The 21,182-nt window shown below is 40.6% G+C and overlaps 1 protein-coding gene across 2 annotated transcripts in view; it reads left to right on the top strand.

Moving 5' to 3' along the window:
• Window positions 1-21,182, top strand: part of BEND2 (BEN domain containing 2) — a 268,497-nt gene that overhangs the window by 160,660 nt on the left and 86,655 nt on the right. The window contains exon 5 of one of the 2 annotated variants that reach the window (XM_053707395.1): window positions 6,812-6,886. In XM_053707395.1, coding sequence (XP_053563370.1) covers window positions 6,812-6,886 — 75 coding nt within the window. Of the gene's footprint in view, window positions 1-6,808; window positions 6,887-21,182 lie in introns of both variants that reach the window. The other variant, XM_053707394.1, reaches the window with a different exon arrangement.

The following is a 21,182-nucleotide window of genomic DNA, read 5'->3' as shown; positions in this document are numbered from 1 at the left end:
TTTTGCATTTAGTGTCCTCTATAGCTTGGGTATTGTTTTCCCATAAGTAATGAATGCAGCTGTGGACTCTTCCCGTTTAAGAAGAAAAACTTAAATTATGCTTACCTGATAATTTTCTTTCTTCTGACGAGAAGACTCCACAGCTACCCGTTGTTCATAAGGGGCGGCTGTATTTTTTGTTCTTCTGGCACCTTTTTCACCTTTATTTCTCCTACTGTTCCTTGTTCCCTCTGCAGAATGACTGGGGGATGAGGGAAGTGGGGGAGGTATTAAAGCCTTTGGCTGGGGTGTCTTTGCCTCCTCCTGGTGGCCAGGTTCTGAATTCCCAAAAGTAATGAATGCAGTTTTTTACAATTTTAGGTTTCTCACTGAAATTATTTACAAACAGTTTGTGCAATCATGGCACGAATGGTTGTAAATGCTTCTCTGGGATCCCCTTTGTTCAGAAATAGCAGACATATATGGCTTTGGCATTGCTTTTTTTTTTTTTTTTTTTGTAATTTATTTTTATTGAGGGTAATAAAATATACAACATACAGGTTACTCAATGAAACATATACACATATAACAACTAACATGAATATCTTACAGTATAGTAGGCAAACTGGGGAGCAACCTCTCCGCCACCCTCTATTTTTGTCCCTCCATAATTTCTCAGGCCGCTTTTGGACCCTCGATTACACATCACACTAACTGAGGGGTTTAGCAGGATATAGACCACTTTTGGGCCTATAGATATCTATCACATAGAATACACAGAAGCAATTATACAAGTCGGGCATAACTGGTAATTAGGTAACATTAGATAGGTATCTAAGGTTACTACACGGAATCACATTAAGCCCTTATAGATATTCAGTTTATGGGGGGACTTAGTTATACAGATCATATAATAACAAAAAATTAAATGATCCCACAGAATATTTGCTAAGGATCAGTTGTAATATGTCTAATAAGAACTCACACATGCTTTAGTTCAAATACACTTTGACAGGGAGTTATATACAAAAGACCAGGACCTCCCCCACCGCTAAAGTGGGATTTAGACAATGCTATCCAGAGGCAAACCCATAGTTGAGTCTATCATTAAATGCTGTGATTCCCCACACAGAGACAATTCTAGGGCTAAATATTATGCTCATGTAGGTTATCCAGAACTGTCTAGTAATTATTACATACAATTGTGGTGCATTAAACATTGCACAATTACCTATTTAAGACAACAAAAATGATTATAATACTATCATGTGAAAAACATCATACATTCACAAAGTACAGTAGCTAATTTGTTATGCACTGAAAATCCTCTCAGGAAGGTCCTCCAGGACTGTCTAGTAATTATTACATACACCTGTGGTGCACTAAACACCACATAAGTACATATTGAAGGCAATAAAAATGTCTATAATACTATCATGTGAAAAACATCATACATTCACAAAGTACAGTAGCTAATTTGTTATGATCTGAAAATCCTCACAGGAAGGTCATCCAGGACTGTCTATTGATCATTACACACAGCAGTGGTGCACTAAACACTTCACATTTACATATTTGAGGTAATATAAACGATTGTATTACTATCATGTGATAAACATCATATATTCACAAAGTACAGTAACTGATTTGATATGCTCTGAAAACCCTTTCAGGAAACCATTTGAGTGTCCCATAAGTCCAATGTCCTTAAAGTCTTTGCTAGGTGGATATTCAGGCCTAAAGGCCGTCGTTTAGACGTATCTTTAACCATTTTAGGGCAGGAGCAAAGTCTTTACACAGGTACTGATTTAGGGCATATATTTCAACAAAGAAGGGGGGGGGAAAGGGGGGAAAGGGATGGGGGAACGGAGCAAGAAGTCAGAAGTTCCCAGAAGTAACACATTAGAGACTCCAAGGGTGCTGGGTTTGTTATCTATCTATTGACTCTATATCATTGATTGGATTAACTTACGAACAGTGTATAAATGGATCATCATACAGTTATAAGTTGCCAAATCCAAGCATGGAGAAGCTCTAACACTCAAAATAACACTACTCAGCACTAATCCACACCTTAGTCAGTAAAAAATGCATTAATACTTCACCACACATGCGGATGAGACAGACCATACATGCAAACCCACATAGTTCCCTATAAAGAATTTGTTATAAATGCAGTATATTACAGCAAACAGCTATAGGCTTATCATGCGTCTCCAGATAAAACAGAACACAGAGTAAGGAAAAAAAGAAAAACAAATACTGTTACATCACAAATATTTACATTTGTGTAGATACACACAGGAGCCAGAAAAAGGTAAAACATTAGATTTGTGTGCTGTGCGGAGTGTAGCAGTGGGAATCCCCAAGATGTTTGGCAGTCTTGATGGGTGTAGTACACCCAAAATTGCCTCTCCCCAAGCGCTCCCCCTAACCAATACCTGCTTTGATTGACTGCATCAGACTAAACATGGCTCGTAAACCGGAACAGAGATCCAAAGGGGAGGAATGACACATAGCCTGATACTGCCATAGTGACTGGCGGTGTTCCCAGCAAGGAGGCTGTGGTAAGCCTGTAAAGCTGTTGACAGAGAAGAGCGTGTTGGGGATGACATGAACACTGCCGCGCCCTGATGTGCCGGGCTCTATGCGCGGGTGGTCAATCTGTATTCTCATCCATGTAGACAGTCTGCTTGAAGCAGCAGAGGAAAAGTGAGGCTCCATCTCAAGGCTTGCATCTGCTGTTGTCAATGGCGAGAAGCGCGCCTGGAGAGCTGCAGGCACCTTGTTGCTTTGCGGCTCCCGTATTTCTATGCGCTTCTCTGCAGCATTATCGCCACGTGTACGAGCCGCTTGTATTGTGCCTATAAGGGCATCAAGCCTCTCGCACATCTTCTTCCCATATTCCTCCAGTAAATCCTTGAGACCCATATAAAGCACTTGGCTCCTCATGTTGGGCTGCAAGTGCATCCCGACATCCAGTAGACATTATAATACGGCTTGGAAGATTATTAGGTGCTTCTAACTGTTGCCGTGCTTTTCCCCGCTAAGTGTCTGCTGTGCTGTTCTTGTAAGCCTGTGTGCTAGCCTTGTGCAATTTGCAGCTTGATTGCTATTACTGTCCTAGAGAGACAGATATCACAAATATAAAAATAGCTGGGTCTCTGCAGGAGTATAATAGTCTTTTTGAACTTAAAGATGGCGATTTTCCCGCCTCTCCAATCCTGCAGGCTCAGTCTCCTCAGTATATCCCAATAATTTCTACTTTAAATATAAAGCCAGGGAGCAGAGAAAAAAAAAAGCTTATTTTATGTAGGCTAAAGTCCGGAGTGTGCTCTTCCCACTTATGCTTTTATGAATTGTTTAGCTCCTACCTCCGGTTCTGATGTAGGCCGCAGCCGCGGTCTTTCCTGATTAGGCTCTGGAAGTGCTTGCACCAAATGTTTTTGTCTCGGCTCTGGGACACAAATCAGGTCCAAAAATCGTTTGAGCCTGTGTCCTGCTTAAGTTTGCTGCTGTTTGCTGTTATCTGTCAGCAATAATATGAGGTTTGAGAGGGTTTTAATCAATTTTTGTGCTGGAGCTCTATCTGAACACAGCTTCTCTCTATGACGGCTAACTCCGCCCCCTTGGCATTGCTTTTTGGTAATTAGAAGGCCGCTAAATGCCGATACGCACCACACATGTATTATGCCCAGCAGTGCAGGGGTTAATTAGGTAGCTTGTAGGGAGCTTGCAGGGTTAATTTTAGCTTTAGTTAGAAAGTCTGCCAGTACTAAAATAAAAGGTATATATATATATATATATATATATTTTTTTTTTTAAATTCTAGCATATTTTAAATGCCGATGCGCACCACACTTGTAGTATGCCCAGCAGTGAAGGGGTTAATTAGGTAGCTTGTAGGGTTAATTTTAGCTTTAGTGTAGAGATCAGCCTCCCACCTGTCACATCCCACCCCTGATCCCTCCCTGACCCCTCTCAAACAGCTCTCTTCCCTCCCCCCCCACAAAGATCACCCCCATCTTAAGTACTGGCAGAAAGTCTGCCAGTATAAAAATAAAAGTTTTTTGTTTTTAATATAGTTTCTGCATGGTAGTATCCCCCTTACCTCCCAACCTCCCTATTCCCCCCCCCCAAACAGCTCTCTAACCCTCCCCCATCTACCCATTTGCTGCCATCTTAGGTGTTTGCCAGTACCCAGTTTGCTGCAAATTACGCAAAAAAATGTTAAAAAAATTAAAATACCCATTTTTTCTGTAGTGTAGCTGCCCCCCCCCTCAATACCCTCCCCCTTCCACCTCCCAGGTCCCTTTCCGTCAACGGATCCCACATAGGATCCCCCTCATTGGCCCTCCTTCCCCCTCAATGACGCAGCTTTTTTTTTTTATTCCCTGTAGCGTGGCGTATCGGTCCCACACGCTCCCGCCCTCCTTCTGCCCCCTACATCGATGGGCCACCTACCCGCCTCCCTCCTTACCCTCCCACCCACCAACGATTGGCACCACCGCTGTCCGATGCAGCGAGGGCTACAGAGTGGCCCTCTCTGCTTCGGTAACTTTGCAAATTTATTTCTGCAGTGCCCCACTCATGGGGCATGCAGAAATAGCACAATCTTGATATTTTTAGCGAGATCGCAGCAGAGTGAAGCCCAGGACTGGGTATGTTGCTGGTCCTTAAGGGGTTAAAATTACTGACTAAAGCTACAGTTATCTCTTTTCTGATTTCAGAAGTTTCCTTCAACTCTTTCTTGTGTAGAGAATTAGTTCCCCTCTGCCTGGAACTCCAAACCTTTACGTCTATTTCAGCTGCAACAATTTATTTGCCATATGTCGGCATATTCTACCTCTTTTTGTACAGCACCAAATTTTTATGAAGAGGTTTCAGTCTTCCTCTGCGGTAGTGCACTGAAAATTCCTCTTTGACTGTACAGAAGAAAAAGATTATTCAGCAGGCTTATCATAGCAGCTTCCTTATTTTCCTTTCCTTTATTTTTAGCCTAGCCATCTTTCTTGCCTCTACAAGCAAGTCATGCCCATCACCTAATCTTACATATGTCTCTTGCATAAAGGTACTCTTGGCACTGCGTCTCACTGTGCATGACTCTCAGATGACTTATTATATCTTCTTACACCAGATTTTAACACTACTGAAACAATGTGAAACCGCTTTATTGCAATATTGTATCTGCAAAGAATATGTTCAAATGATAACTTGTTTTTAAAAGGAAATGCACCTTCGTGAATGCCGGGGCATTTTACAGTGCTTGCCCCTACATTATTGCACTGTTGGGAAACGTGTTTGGACTTTGCATTTACAATGGAGTGATCCTGTTTGAAAGCCCATTCACCTAAGGATTGCCTTTTAAAAATTTAAGAATTCTAGAACAGCAGACTAAGAAACACGTTGCAAATAAATATTCTTTTACAGAGTTGATAGCTCCAGTATTTCTTTGTGCAGTGGTGGTCTAATATGCATTTTGTATGCATGGTTTGAGTATATCTCTTGTAGAACCCCCACCAGCTGGACTTTTGCCAAAGGGAACATCATACATCATAGTCAGCTGGATACTGAGAGTACCAGTCCTTTTCTTCTCTGAATTTCACATATTTAAACTTTACAAGATTATGCTATGTGGCGCCCCTTTATTCCTTATGTCTTCTAGAGTGGCTTAATATCAACCCAATGGTAATGAATTAGGTCTAGCTTTATTTGCTGTTACTCAGAATGTGAGGGAAGAGTTCTAACATTAAGCACAAATACCATTCTACACCATACTTCCATATTTCATACAACTTTAATAGAAGGTTTAGGAATATACATATTCATAGTTTTAATTTTCTAAGCAAGTAAATATAAAAATTAAATTTTTAAAGAACATGTTTTTAAAACTGTGAATCCTGAATTTCATTTGTTGTTGTTTTTTCACTGTTACTTCAGCACATCGAAACACAAAAGGGCTCCATACAAGTCCATTAGAGTTTGCTGTAAGAAAACTTCATATTTGACTCCACTGGTATTTTGGTTTATTTCCAATGTCATTCAAATCCATTAGACAGCATGTCTATTTGAATCAGTAACACTTGAATGACCTATTGAATACAGCCAACAAATCCTGTTTCTTACATTGTGATTGAGTAAACACTTGGGAAACTACAGGAAACAGGATTTTCTCAGAAGTACACAGATACTAAATATTTGTGGCAGACGTTTCATAGGTTTAAAGGCTTATCTGAGCAATATTTTTAAACATTAAATATGAACTGAACATGCTTGGAAAAAGAAGCCATTTAAGAAGCCAAGATGATGCTGTTCGAAACTGGACAAAATTATGCAAAGGCTGTTGAAATTAAAAATCAAATTTGATGAACTAGTATAACTCCACAGGATATAGTGGGGGATCGCAATGAGAACTATCTGAAAAGTTTTTGTGGCGCATTTAATAGAAGACTTTGAAAATATTTTTTTAGAAAACCAGGTGTTTGGTGGTTTGGAATGACTGAGAATATGTTTACCCTGATAAAACCCCTGCAAAACAATTTTGCTAAGCTATTCTAATGGTTTGAAAAAAGAAAGATCTATAGAAAGGGGTCTACATATGGGGTGGAGGGGGATGAGAAGAGCTCAGCAGACATGACCCTTGAATAGGTTGTTTGCACAAGCAAAGGGTTTTGTGAAATTATGCATGTTGCTAAAATACATTTGTATGCTCCTTGTACTGTCAGTGGATCAATAGGACTCATAGTGAAATAGAGAACTCACAGAAATATGAAAATAACATTTTGATAAAAAGAAAACAAAATGTTGCTGACTTTTTTGTTTTGTTCAGCAGGCAAGTGTCATGTCTGAAGGTTCTTACATGGGAGATCAGCGTAGAATACTCACAGAAGTCCTCAACTATTGCCAGGTATTTTTATGTAAATGCAAATATGAATCTTCACAATTTTATGAAAGGTGTGATTTATATGATCATGGTACTAGCATATCTTTATTATTGTCTTGCATCTTTTAATCTAAAATACACTGTGTTTTTATGTTTGTTTCCATCTAATATGAGGAGAGTCCACGACTTCATTCATTACTTGTGGGAAATACAGAACCTGGCTACCAGGAGGAGGCAAAGACACCCCAGCCAAAGGTGAATACCTCCCCCACTTCCCTCATCCCCCAGTCATTCTGCCGAGGGAATAAGGAACAGCAGGAGAAATATCAGGGTACAAATTGTGCCAGAAGGAAAAACAAAAGAAATTTAGGACCGTCCAATGTAGAGCGATGCTACACACTGTCAAACTTGAGAGGCCGTGTTCCTGTTCCATGGCGTTGATTCTGGTAAGATCGTTTTATTTTTTATATATATAATGATAACGCAAGAAGACAGGGTCACAGTGTGGCTCCTTTTATCTGTATATAATCAAGGGTTAATATCTCCGGAAGGTCATTATTGAACAGGGGGGGATGATTGCTTTATTGTGTTTTTGCTGCAACATGTGTGAGATGTGGCTCGGGCAATGTGGAACAGTAGTCAGACTTTTCCATCCTTGGATTACTGCGCAGCCTGTTTAGTTGGCATGCTTTTTCTTGGCTGCAGGGGTGGTCCTGCACGGCACTCCATGTGACCGGGTGTGGCTTTTTCCTCTTCCTTTTCTGACGGTTGGTTGCAGGAGACAAAAGTTTATTTTCTCTGTGGACCTGGGTCATAGGAGGTGGTGAGTGCCCCGGCCATTGGGAGTATAAAGGTGCCATTTAATTCTTGTTAAAGTCCATATTAAAGGCGCAAGGTATGGAGGACTCTGATATGTTAGAGGGTACACCCTCTTTACCTAAAACTAATGCCTGTGTTTATTGTGAGGAGGCTTCGGTATACCTCCCTGCTCAACTATGTTCCACATGCCTCGATAAAATAGTGTTATCTAAAAGAAATAAGATGTTTAGTACCACTGAGCCGTCAACCTCTGAGGGCTCTCTGTCCCGCAAGGTGCGTTCCCTACATTCATCTACGATTACACATGCAGCTCCCCAGTGCACTTCTAATACTCCTGCGGGAGGGGCCATGCTACCGCCTGATTTTGCTGAGCAGTTGCAAACGGCGGTGTCTGCGGTCTTTAGTGCTTTACCTCGCCAGGCTAAGCGCAAGTGAAAGGTTAAACATTGCTATCCTTCCCAGGGGTCATCTACTCCATTGGATGTATCTGACACTATATTATCCGCTGATGCAGAGGATTCCAATACTTCAGAGGACTCTCTCTCTGGGTCGGAATCTGCAGCCTCTAAACCTCCGCTTGCAGAGAAACCAGACTTTAGGTTTAGGATGGAGAACTTACGCTTTTTATTAAGAGTTGTTGGCTACTCTTTGGTTCTGGAACCAAAGTTACTGGAAGAATCTTTTATTCCTAAGCTCGATAAGGTTTATGAGGGCAGGGTAGTGCCCCAAACTTTCCAGGTTCCCGTAAAGATGGCAAATATTATTTAGAAGGAATGGGAGAGACTTGGATCGTCTTTTTTCCCCTTCTTCGTTTAAAATATTGTTTCCGGTTCCAGATTCACAGCTAGAATTGTGGGGATCTGTCCCTAAGTTAGACGGAGCTATCTCCATGCTTGCTAAACGCACCACTATCCCGCTTGAGGATAGATTGTCGTTTAAGGAACCCATGGATAAGAAATTAGAGACCCTGTTAAAAAAGATGTCGCTACCTATTGGTGTGACTATCTGTCAGAAATGGTCAAGGTGGAGACTCCCCTCGAGGAACAAGAAAGAATTAGGGCACTGAGGGTTGTTAATTTGTTTATTAAACAAGTTTCTGTCGGTTCCATCTTTCAAAATGAAGACGATAAGGTCTATACTGCCCCTAGTTCAAGAGGGTCAGTTTATGACTACGATAGACTTGAAGGACGCTTACTTTCATGTACCAATACACAAGAATCACTTCAGGTTCTTAAGGTTCACCTTTCTGGATCAGCACTTTCAGTTTGTAGCTCTTCCCTTCGGGCTGGCTACTGCTCCAATAATCTTCACGAAGGTTCTGGGAGCTCTTTTCACGGTGGCGAGATCCAGAGGGATAGCAATAGCTCCTTATCTGGACGACATCCTGGTTCAGGCTCCGTCCTACTCGGTGGCAGAGGAACATTCTCCTTCTTCTGCAATCTCATGATTGTAAGATAAACTCAGGAAAGAGTTTTTCTGGTTCCCAGTACCTGAGTGGAGTTCCTGAGCACGATTATCGATTCCATAATCATGAAGATATTCCTAACAGACCAGAGACATTGCAAGATTGTCTTCAGCTGTCTTGCCCTTCAATCCTCTTCAAGGCCATCAGTGGCCCGGTGCATGGAGGTGATTGGACTCATGGTATCCACTATAGATGTCATTCCATTCGCCAGATTCCATCTGAGGCCTCTTCAGCTATGCATGCTGAGGCAGTGGAACGGCGATCATTCGGACCTATTCCAACTGATCTTTCTGGACAACGGGTCGAGGGAATCTCTCTTGGTGGCTCCATCCAGATCAGCTGTCCCAGGGAACATCCTTCCTCAGACCTTCTTGGGAGATTTGTTACTACGGACGTGAGTCTCTCAGATTGGAGAGCAGTTTGGTGTGCCAGGAAGGCACAGGGCATGTGGAATTGGAAGGCGTCTCTTCTCCCGATCAACATCCTGGAACTTCAGGCGATCATCAACGCTCTGGGGGCTTGGCCTCTCCTGGGGTCGTCCAAGTTCATCAGATTCCAGTCAGAAAATATTACCTTTGTGGCTTGCATCAACCATCAGGGGGGGACGAGAAGCCCTCTAGCTATGAGGTTAGTTTCTCGGATTCTGGAGTGGGCCGAGGCCCACGAATGTTCGCTATTAGTGATCCACATCCTGGGTGTGGACAACTGGGAAGCGGATTTTCTCAGCAGACAGTGGTTTCATCCGGGGGACTCTTCACCTCGAAGTGTTTGTGGAGATTTGCAACAGTTGGGGGACTCCGAAGATAGATCTTATGGCATCCAGACTCAACTTCAAGCTACCCAGATACTGGTCGCGGTCCAGGGATCTCCAGGAAGAACTGATAGATGTTATATTCCTGGCATAAGGTCAGGGTATCCAGAATTCTTTCTTCCTTCCAGTATAGTTTGGAGAAAGGACTTGCCTCCAGTTCCCTAAGGGGACAGATTTCGTCGCTATCAGTTTTGTTACACAAGAAGCTCGCTGAGCTCCCTGATATTCAGTCTTTTGTTCAGCCTCTGTCCAGGATCAGGCCTGTGTTTAGACATTCTGCTCCTCCTTGGAGTTTGAATCTGGTTCTAAAGGTTTTGCAGGAGGCTCTGTTCGAGCTATGTATTCATTCTCTTGACATTAAGACTCTGTCTTGGAAGGTTCTTTTTCTACTGGCCATTGCTTTGGCGCGCAGGGTGTCTGAATTAGCGGCCTTGCAATGTGAGCCTCCTTTCCTGGTTTTCCATGCAGAAAAGGCCATCCGCACTATTCTGGGATTTCTCCCTAAGGTAGTGTCTGATCGCAACATTACTCAAGAAATTGTGGTTCCTTCCTTGTGTCCTAATCCTCCTCCTTCAAATGAACGTTTACATTATAGCCTGTATGTGGTTCGAGCCTTGAAATTCTATCTTCAGTCTACAAAGGATTTCAGACAATCTTCATCTTTGTTTATGGTCTATTCGGGGAAGCGCAAGGGGCAGAAGGCTTCTTCCACTTCTCTATCCTTTTGGCTGAGGAGCTTGATTTGTTTGGCCTATGAGACAGCGGGACATAAGCCTCCTCAGAGGATTACGGCTCACTCTACTAGAGCTGTGGCTTCGTCATGGGCCTTTAAGAATGAGGCCTCTATGGAGCAGATTTGTAAGGTAGCTACCTGGTCCTCCTTACACACTTTTACAAAGTTCTACAAATTTGACGTTTTTGCTTCGGCTGAAGCTGTTTTTGGGAGAAAGGTTTTGCAGGCTGTGGTGCCTTCAGAATAGGGTCCGCCTTGCTTTTACCTTCCCGTTTTTCATTCAGTGTCCTCTAGAGCTTGGGTATTTGTTTCCCACAAGTAATGAATGAACCCGTGGACTCTCCTTGTATTAGATGGAAAACATAAATTATGCTTACCTGATAATTTAATTTCCATCGTTACAAAGAGAGTCCACGGCTCCTGCCCGGTTCTACGTTGGACGGTTCTAAATTTCTTTTGTTTTTCCTTCTGGCACAATATGTACCCTGATATTTTTCCTTCTGTTCCTTGTTCCCTTGGCAGAATGACTGGGGGATGAGGGGAGTGGGGAAGGTATTTAAGCCTTTGGCTGGGGTGTCTTTGCCTCCTCACTTAAAATAAACAACACCAGCAAAACAGCATTAAAAATCTTTGTGTCAAACAAATCATAACCGATAAGTGTCTAAGCAAAAAAAGATCTATAATGCAGAATATATGAAAAAGTGCAGTAATCACCTATAAGGTGGATGGAGATGGGAAAAAGACTAAGGAAAGTGAGAGTAAGGAAGAGACTAAAGAGGGAAAAGATAAAGAAAGAAAGTAGAAGAGTGAATATTAAAAAAAAATAGATCAGAGGATAAAAAAGAGAATCTCTGTGGCAACAAAAAAAATATTACATTAGGGAAGGGTCAATTTTCATCATTGATAAGAGTTCCATCCTATTTATTATATTATTCTTAACGCTAAAATCCAATCAGGCAGCACTGCTTAAATATAGTTTTCTTTCATGTAATTAGCAAGAGTCCATGAGCTAGTGACGTATGGGATATACATTCCTACCAGGAGGGGCAAAGTTTCCCAAACCTCAAAATGCCTATAAATACACCCCTCACCACACCCACAAATCAGTTTTACAAACTTTGCCTCCCGTGGAGGTGGTGAAGTAAGTTTGTGCTAGATTCTACGTTGATATGCGCTTTGCAGCAGGCTGGAGCCCGGTTTTGCCTATTTGAATTCAATGGACTCCTTCTATGGGATCTATTTCATAGGTTCTCTGTTATCGGTCGTAGAGATTCATTTCTTACCTCCCTTTTCAGATCGACGATATACTCTTATATACCATTACCTCTACTGATTCTCGTTTCAGTACTGGTTTGGCTTTCTACTACATGTAGATGAGTGTCCTGGGGTAAGTAAGCCTTATTTTCTGTGTGACACTCTAAGCTATGGTTGGGCACTTTTATATAAAGTTCTAAATATATGTGTTTAAACATTTATTTGCCTTGATTCAGGATGATCAATATTCCTTATTTCAGACAGTCAGTTTCATTTTTTGGGATAATGCATATGAATAAAACATTTTTTCTTACCTTAAAAAATTGACTTATTTGGACGATATCTTGGTACTTTCTCAGTCTTCACATTTAGCAGAATTTCATACGAATCGACTTGTGTCATTTCTTCAAGAACATGGTTGGAGGATCAATTTACCAAAGAGTTCATTGATTCCTCAGACAAGGGTAACCTTTTTAGGTTTCCAAATAGATTCAGTGTCCATGACTTTGTCTCTGACGGACAAGAGACGTCTGAAATTGGTTTCAGCTTGTCGAAAGCTTCAGTCTCAATCATTCCCTTCGGTAGCCTTATGCATGGAAATTCTAGGTCTTATGACTGCTGCATCGGACGCGATCCCCTTTGCTCGTTTTCACATGCAACCTCTTCAGTTTTGTATGCTGAACCAGTGGTGCAGGGATTATACAAAGATATCACAGTTAATATCTTTAAATCCGATTGTACGACACTCTCTGACGTGGTAGACAGATCACCATCGTTTAGTTCAAGGGGCTTCTTTTGTTCTTCCGACCTGGACTGTGATCTCAATAGATGCGAGTCTGACAGGTTAGGGAGCTGTATGGGGGTCTCTGACAGCGCAAGGGGTTTGGGAATCTCAGGAGGCGAGATTACGAATCAACATTTTGGAACTCCATGCGATTTTCAGAGCTCTTCAGTCGTGACCTCTTCTGAAGAGAGAATCGTTCATTTGTTTTCAGACGGACAATGTCACAACCGTGGCATATGTCAATCATCAAGGGGGGACTCACAGTCCTCTAGCTATGAAATAAGTATCTCGGATACTTGCTTGGGCGGAATCCAGCTCCTGTCTAATTTCTGCGGTTCACATCCCAGGTATAGACAATTGGGAAGCGGATTATCTCAGTCGCCAGACGTTACATCCGGGCGAATGGTCTCTTCACCCAGAGGTATTTCTTCAGATTGTTCAAATCTGGGGACTTCCAGAAATAGATCTGATGGCCTCTCATCTAAACAAGAAACTTCCCAGGTATCTGTCCAGATCCAGGGATCCTCAGGCGGAGGCAGTGGATGCATTGTCACTTCCTTGGAAGTATCATCCTGCCTATATCTTTCCGCCCCTAGTTCTTCTTCCAAGAGTGATCTCCAAGATTCTAAAAGAGCGTTCGTTTGTTCTGCTGGTGGCTCCAGCATGGCCTCACAGGTTTTGGTATGCGGATCTTGTCCGGATGGCTACTTGCCAACCTTGGACTCTTCCATTAAGACCAGACCTTCTATCGCAAGGTCCTTTTTTCCATCAGGATCTCAAATCATTAAATTTGAAGGTATGGAGATTGAACGCATGATTCTCAGTCATAGAGGTTTCTCTGACTCCGTAATTAATACTATGTTACAGGCTCGAAAATCTGTGTCTAGGAAGATATATTATTGAGTCTGGAAGACTTACATTTCTTGGTGCTCTTCTCATCAATTTTCCTGGCATTCTTTTATAATTTCTAGAATTTTACAATTTCTTCAGGATGGTCTGGATAAAGGTTTGTCTGCAAGTTCTTTGAAAGGACAAATTTCTGCTCTTTCTGTGTTGTTTCACAGAAAGATTGCTAATCTTCCTGATATTCATTGTTTTGTACAGGCTTTGGTTCGTATCAAACCTGTCATTAAGTCAATCTCTCCTCCTTGGAGTTTGAATTTGGTTCTGGGGGCTTTACAAGCTCCTCCGTTTGAACCTATGCATTCTTTGGATATTAAATTACTTTCTTGGAAAGTGTTGTTCCTTTTGGCCATCTCTTCTGCTAGAAGTGTTTCAGAGTTATCTGCTCTTTCTTGTGAATCTCCTTTTCTGATTTTTCATCAGGATAAGGCGGTGTTGCGGACTTCATTTAAATTTTTACCTAAAGTTGTGAATTCTAACAACATTAGTAGATAAATTGTTGTTCCTTCATTGTGTCCTAATCCTAAGAATTCAAAGGAGAGATCTTTACATTCTTTGGATGTAGTAAGAGCTTTGAAATATTATGTTGAAGCTACTAAAGATTTTAGAAAGACTTCTAGTCTATTTGTTATCTTTTATGGGTCCAGAAAAGGTCAGAAGGCCTCCGCCATTTCTTTGGCGTCTTGATTAAAGTCTTTGATTCATCATGCTTATGTCGAGTCGGGTAAAACTCCGCCTCAAAGGATTACAGCTCATTCTACTAGGTCAGTTTCTACTTCCTGGGCGTTTAGGAATGAAGCTTCGGTTGATCAGATTTGCAAAGCAGCAACTTGGTCTTCTTTGCATACTTTTACTAAATTCTACCATTTTGATGTATTTTCTTCTTCTGAAGCAGTTTTTGGTAGAAAAGTACTTCAGGCAGCTGTTTGATTCTTCTGCTTATAATTTCAGTTTTTTTCATTATAAGATTAAATTTATTTTGGGGTGTGGATTATTTTTTCAGCGGAATTGGCTGTCTTTATTTTATCCCTCCCTCTCTAGTGACTCTTGCGTGGAAGTTCCACTTCTTGGGTATTAATTATCCCATACGTCACTAGCTCATGGACTCTTGCTAATTACATGAAAGAAAACATAATTTATGTAAGAACTTACCTGATAAATTCATTTCTTTCATATTAGCAAGAGTCCATGAGGCCCACCCTTTTTTTTTTTTGTGGTGGGTATGATTTTTTTGTATAAAGCGCAATTATTCCAATTCCTTATTTTTATGCTTTCGCACTTTTTTTCGTATCACCCCACTTCTTGGCTATTCGTTAAACTGATTTGTGGGTGTGGTGAGGGGTGTATTTATAGGCATTTTGAGGTTTGGGAAACTTTGCCCCTCCTGGTAGGAATGTATATCCCATACGTCACTAGCTCATGGACTCTTGCTAATATGAAAGAAATGAATTTATCAGGTAAGTTCTTACATAAATTATGTTTTCTTTATTGGAAAGAATTAGGGCTGTGCAATTAATCTCATGATAAAGTTAATTCCTATACAAAGCTTTGAAAAATGTGATTTGCATGATTCAAACAAACAAAAAAGTACGAAACGACTTCCTCAGCATGTCACGTCAGACACACAAAAGTTCCAGTTCAGCCCAGAAGCAGCACTGATCACTCCTCCATGGAGGGCGGACCAGAAAGCGTCACATCAGTGTCACAGCACATAATGCTACCGCCACGATTTTACTTGCCTAATGGTTTGTTGCTCCAGTCCTGAGGTGTGTACAGACAAAGAAGATGACGGACTGGCAGAGCTTTTCTCTCTGGTCTATTAACTCTGCAGTGCAAACTGCAAGGGGAACAAGCTGATGTTTTGAACAGTTAAATTCATATTTTAATGCAAAATGTATGCTTAAAAAATATTTTAATGAAATTGCAAATAAAATTGCAATTGCAATATTTAATAAAAAAATTGTAAATTTTTGTCCCCATATTGCACAGCCCTAAAAAGAATGAAGCAAAGCACAAAATACTGTTTCTTTCCTAAGATATGGAGAGTCCACAATGTCATCAATTACTGTTGGGAATATTACTCCTGGCCAGCAGGAGGAGACAAATAGTACCACAGCAAAGCTGTTAAGTGTCACTCCCTTACCCACAATCTCCAGTCATTCTCTTTGCCTCAGTTAATGGAGGAGGTAAAGTTTTGGTGTCTGTTCTTTCCTTCTTCCACAGGCCTCTGTAAGGAGTTGGCGTCCTTTCACGCCTTGTGAGCTGTCCTCCTGCCGGACGGCTAGATATGCAGTTAAGTGCTTTTGTCTTCTGGGGCTGGGAGACTTGCACTGGAGGGGTTAAGAAAACTCTCTGCACCTTTATTTGGGACATGGAATCCTTTAAACAGGATCTTTGATTGGCAGTTGGCAGGCACTTGTGTTATGTGACAGGAGACTTTACGGGTTAACTTCCTTCAAGGACTGGGAAGGGTTAACTCCCTTTTTGTGGCTCAGAAAAATTTATTTTTTCTAATATATAAGACAGGGTATGTCAGTGTATAGCAACCGTATAGTGAAACTTTAAAGATACAGCTTTCAGATCTGACAGTATTCTGATTCTAAATACAGAACTGTCTCAGCCTTTGCCGGGTATAAAGCGGGCGTTTTTTTTTCTCTCAAAGTGAAAGTAATTGCGCAGCTTCATTTCCCTGGTCAAATGACCTTCAGCTCACTCTGTTATATCCTCTGAGCGCAGAAGGCAGCTGACTGCGCATCTTAGAGCTTACTAGGTCCCGGACGTTCTCACACTCCTAAATGTTTTTTGGTGGCAGGTAGGCACCTTGGTAAAAACACTGAGGTGTAGAGGCTGTTAATTTGTTGTGTAAACAAAACGTTATCTTCTCTGTCTGTGGGACAATTCATTAAACTGTATAGGACACGGGTGATCACAACTTTTCTGCTACCGGTCTTCTTAAAGGAACAGTATTATAAATTTAACGTTTGTTCATTTTTGGTCTGTTACTTGCAGATTTTTTGCCCTGGAAGAAAATCGGGTTCCTTTGAACTCGTGTCTGTTATGTTTGGAGAATCAAATTGCGCTGTCTATGCAGTTCTGTTCCACATGTCTAGATAGGACATTAAAACATAAAAATAGACTTTTTGATGCTGAGCCACATATCTCTCAGGATGATGCTGTTCAGGCAATGCCACAGCCTTCTCCTCAAACATCCCAAACATTTGTGGCATCACATACAGTGCCCTGTGGTTCCTCTTAATCTCCTGAAGAAGTTTATTTGCCTGCAGATATTGCTGCCCAGGTATCTTCTGCGGTATCTGCAGCTTTTTCTTCCATTCCTTTGCTGCAAGGAAAATGCAAGAGGAAAACTAGAGATTCAGATAGTAAGGTTTCTTTTCCTATCTCCACTACGCAGGGTACTCTTTCTCATAAGTCTGATGAGGAGGATATTGGTAGCTTCTGATAGTGAAATCTCAGATTCAGACAGTATAATTCCTTCATCTGATGCTGAAGTAGTATCCTTCAGATTTAAGCTTGAACACCTTCATGTATTGTTAAAGGAGGTTTTGGCTAGTTTGGATGACTCCGACCTACCTGTCGTTGTCAACCCTAAGAAATCAAGTAAACTTAATAAATACTTTGATGTTCCCTCCTCTGTGGAGGTGTTTCCTGTTCCGGACCTTACAACTGAGATTATTGCGCAGGAATGGGAGAAGCCAGGGATACCGTTTTCCCCGTCTCTTGTTTTTAAAAAGATGTTTCCTGTCGCTGACTCCATTAAGGATTCTTGGCGTACGGTGCCAAAAGTAGAAGGGGCTATTTCTACTCTGGCTAAGAGAACTACTATTCCTATAGAGGATAGTTGCTCTTTTGAGGATCCAATGGACAAAAAGCTGGAGGCTTATTTGAAGAAAATGTATGTTCATCAGGGTCTCCAATGGCAACCTGCAGTTTGTATTGCCACTGTGTCTAGTGCGGCATCTTATTGGTATGATGCTTTGTCTGAATCTCTTCAAGTAGAGACTCCTTTGGAGGAGATCCAAGATAGGATTGAGGCTCTCAAGCTAGCCAATTCGTTTATTTCTAAAGCTACCATGCAAGTTATTAAGCTGTGAGCCAAGATATCTGGCTTCGCTGTCCTAGCTTGCAGAGCGTTGTGGCTAAAATCATGATTAGCGGATGTTAATTCTAAGTCCAAACTTCTAGCGCTCCCTTACAAGGGTAAAACCTTGTTTGGACTGGGCCTGGCGGAAATAATCTCTGACATTACGGGTGGGGGATGGTCTTTCCTACCGCAAGACAAGAAGAATAGACCTAAAGGACTTTTTCCAAATTTTACAAATTTGATACTTTTGCCTCGGCTGAGGCTTCTTTTGGGAGAAAGGTTCTTCAAGCGGTGGTGCCTTCTGTTTAGGTCTGCCTGTCTTGTTTCCCCCCCCCCCCTAGTCATCTGTGTCCTCTAGCTTGGGTATTGGTTCCCAACAGTAATTTAATGATGTTGTCGACTCTCCATATCTTAGGAAAAAAAACAAGATTTATGCTTACCTGATAAATGTATTTATTTCCGGGTATGGAGAGTACACGACCCCACTCTTATTTTTAAGACAGTTATTTTTGACTACTCCTCATGCACCTTTGTGTTATTCCTTTTTTCCATTTTCCATGGGTCGAATGACTGGGGATTGTGGGTAGGGGAGTGACACTTAACATCTTTGCTGTGGTGCTCTTTGCCTCCTCCTGCTGGCCAGGAGTGATATACCCAACAATAATTGATGACGTTGTGGACTCTCCATATCTGGAAAGAAAGTAATTTATCAGGTAAGCATACATTTTTTTTTGTATAATAATTTTTATTGGTTTTCCATACAGTGTTAACACATTAGCGAGTGACAGATTGTTTATCAATAGACACATAGATTCATTACATTTAACATCCCTATGTAACAGAAAATTTGTTAACTAATGTGCGGTTAGTACTTCCGCTAAGTTCTTAGTATAGTCTGAATGAATGATCCCTAGATCTAGGAATCTCAAGGGCTTTTCCATGTCCAAGGAGCTCTTTGTAGGACATCTTTGGTGTATAAGGGTTGTTACTCCAATGCAGTGTGATCTCTGCAAAACTGTCATATAAGCTTGATAAACCATATTAATCAACTTAACAGTAACAGTGGTAAAAATAACAATGATAAACCAGTAGGGCATATTTCATAACTTAATGAGTCTAGTCTGTAGTTGCCAATGTTGTATGTTGGATGTGAAAAATGAAGTGTAAAATCTAGTATAAAATCTAGGTATGGGGGGCCCCTTTTCCTTTTCAAATTATTGTATTCGTTTGCATCAGCGAATGATTATTTCCCTTTATCCTAAGGATTTATTCCAGTTGTGTCGATCGATTTCAACATTGTTTCCCAATATAATTTCATATCTAGGAACATAGCTAGTTGATTTCTTTTATAATAGCCGTATTGTTCTAAGGGTATTGTGTCTGTAATTATCGATAACCATTGCTGGATTGTGGGTGTTAAGGTTGACTTCCAGTTTAGTGCTATTAATGACTTGGCACTATTTAGGCATATTTGTATTAAATTTTGGCGAATTTTGCATCTACAGCTCGAGGGATGATTTAATAGAGCCACTATTGGTGTTAGTGTAAATTCTGTGCCACCTAGTACCTGTAATGTCTGTTCGACCAATTTCCAGAAGGGCTCGATTTTAGGGCAGTGCCACCATATGTGTGCCATAGTTCCTGTTTCCCCACATCCCCTCCAGCACAGTGCTGTGGAGGAAGGGTATATTCTATGGAGCCTATGTGGGGTTAAGTACCAACGCATCAGAATTTTGAAGTTCATTTCAATTATTCTTGTGGAAGTAGACGATTTACAGGTGTTATTAAAAATTTTCCTCCAAGCTTCCTCATCTATCTGGAGATCTAAATCTTGCTGCCAATGCAGGGTATATGCCGGGAGGGAAGCTTGTATAGCCGTCTCTAATGCTTTTTTTGCAATAGTGTACACAATGGTTAGTACAGCAACTCAGGAGTGCAGTGCACGTGAAGACAGGGTCCTGCCAATTCCCCCCAATTCCAATGATAGATATATATATGTCCACAGCACTGTGTCTTTCAAAATACTTTATTCTCTGTACATAACAGGTATACAAACAGCGACGTTTCGAGTGTTGCCACTCTTACTCATGCCTGAGTAAGAGCGGTAACACTCGAAACGTCGCTGTTTGTATACCTGTTATGTACAGAGAATAAAGTATTTTGAAAGACACAGTGCTGTGGACATATATATATCTTTTTTTGCAATAGAGAGGGTACCCTTAATGGGGGTCATACATTTTGTTTTTAGGCATGCAGCCCTTAGTCATGTCTCAAACAGTTATTTATATTTAGTTATTAAGTTATTTATAATTTATTGTAAAGTTATTAATATTAAGGCAAGTTTTGCTAGTTTACTGTAGCAGCCTACCATTTTTCCTTGCTATAGGTTTTTGCTAATTCCCTTAAAAAGATATAAAAGTAAAAAATAAACATTCATGGTTAAATTAAAGCATTCAATTTTAAGAGACTTTTAAATTTAGTTCTATTAGCAGCAATGCACTAGTGAGATCTAGCTAGTGATTGGTGCATACACATATATATCATTTACCCACCAGATGTCTTCAGCTAGACCAATCAAACCTTCTTAAATCTTATACAGTCTATAATAATTTCTACCATACAGATGGATTCTTATCACGATCAAACTCTCCAAATCTTAGAGAATTGTGAATCCATTATAAGCCTTTCCAAGAAGTCGCCCCAGTTAGTATTTTGTCACTTAAAACCGAAAGCAGACCTATCCATATTATTAGACCTGCTCTTAAATTTAGCTTCTCATCTACAGGCAACTCGGTTTCTTTCTGCACCTAAACCAAATCATGTATTCTTTGAGACCATCTTTCTAGCCAAATCTGAGGCTGTGGAACTCCATACCTTTTGTCAGATATTTTTTTATTGATAACATTTCAATACCTTTGATAAAATGTACCATACCAGTCTTTCCTGTTCATACATCTATTTATAATCCTATTAGTGAAAAGTGGGTCAACCTAGAGTAATGAGTTTGAGTACAAATGTTACTCTTTGCTTTACCCTATATCTAAATATATGCACTTCCCTTTAGCCTCACCTCTGCTCCAGAACATCTTATCAAACTTGCTACCATTTTTCTAGCTACACTGCAGCTGCCAGGGATCTCTGTATCTCCCTGCCTAGTTGACATGCTCCTCACCATATTGTCCTATATACCAGTGAGAGCTTGTATAACCAATGTACTTTAATGTAACACATGGTGGATAAAAATCAATTATTTTGTTTTATTTAACTCAGATTTTTTTTTATTGAAATTGGATTTTTTTTAAATAAAATGCTTTTTGAGGAAAAAAAATGTGTTTAAAGATAGTTTCTATTTAAGATACATTATAATCTTAAGGTTGTTCTTATTGAAATATTGATTAGTTTTTAATTATATAACAAGATTGCTGTAATGTTTGTTTGTTTGTTTGTTT

Source organism: Bombina bombina, chromosome 3 (assembly GCF_027579735.1).
Source record: "Bombina bombina isolate aBomBom1 chromosome 3, aBomBom1.pri, whole genome shotgun sequence".
NCBI classification, from domain to species: domain Eukaryota; kingdom Metazoa; phylum Chordata; class Amphibia; order Anura; family Bombinatoridae; genus Bombina; species Bombina bombina.
The sequence above is the reverse complement of the archived record's forward strand: the minus strand, read 5'-3'. Positions and strand labels throughout refer to the sequence as shown.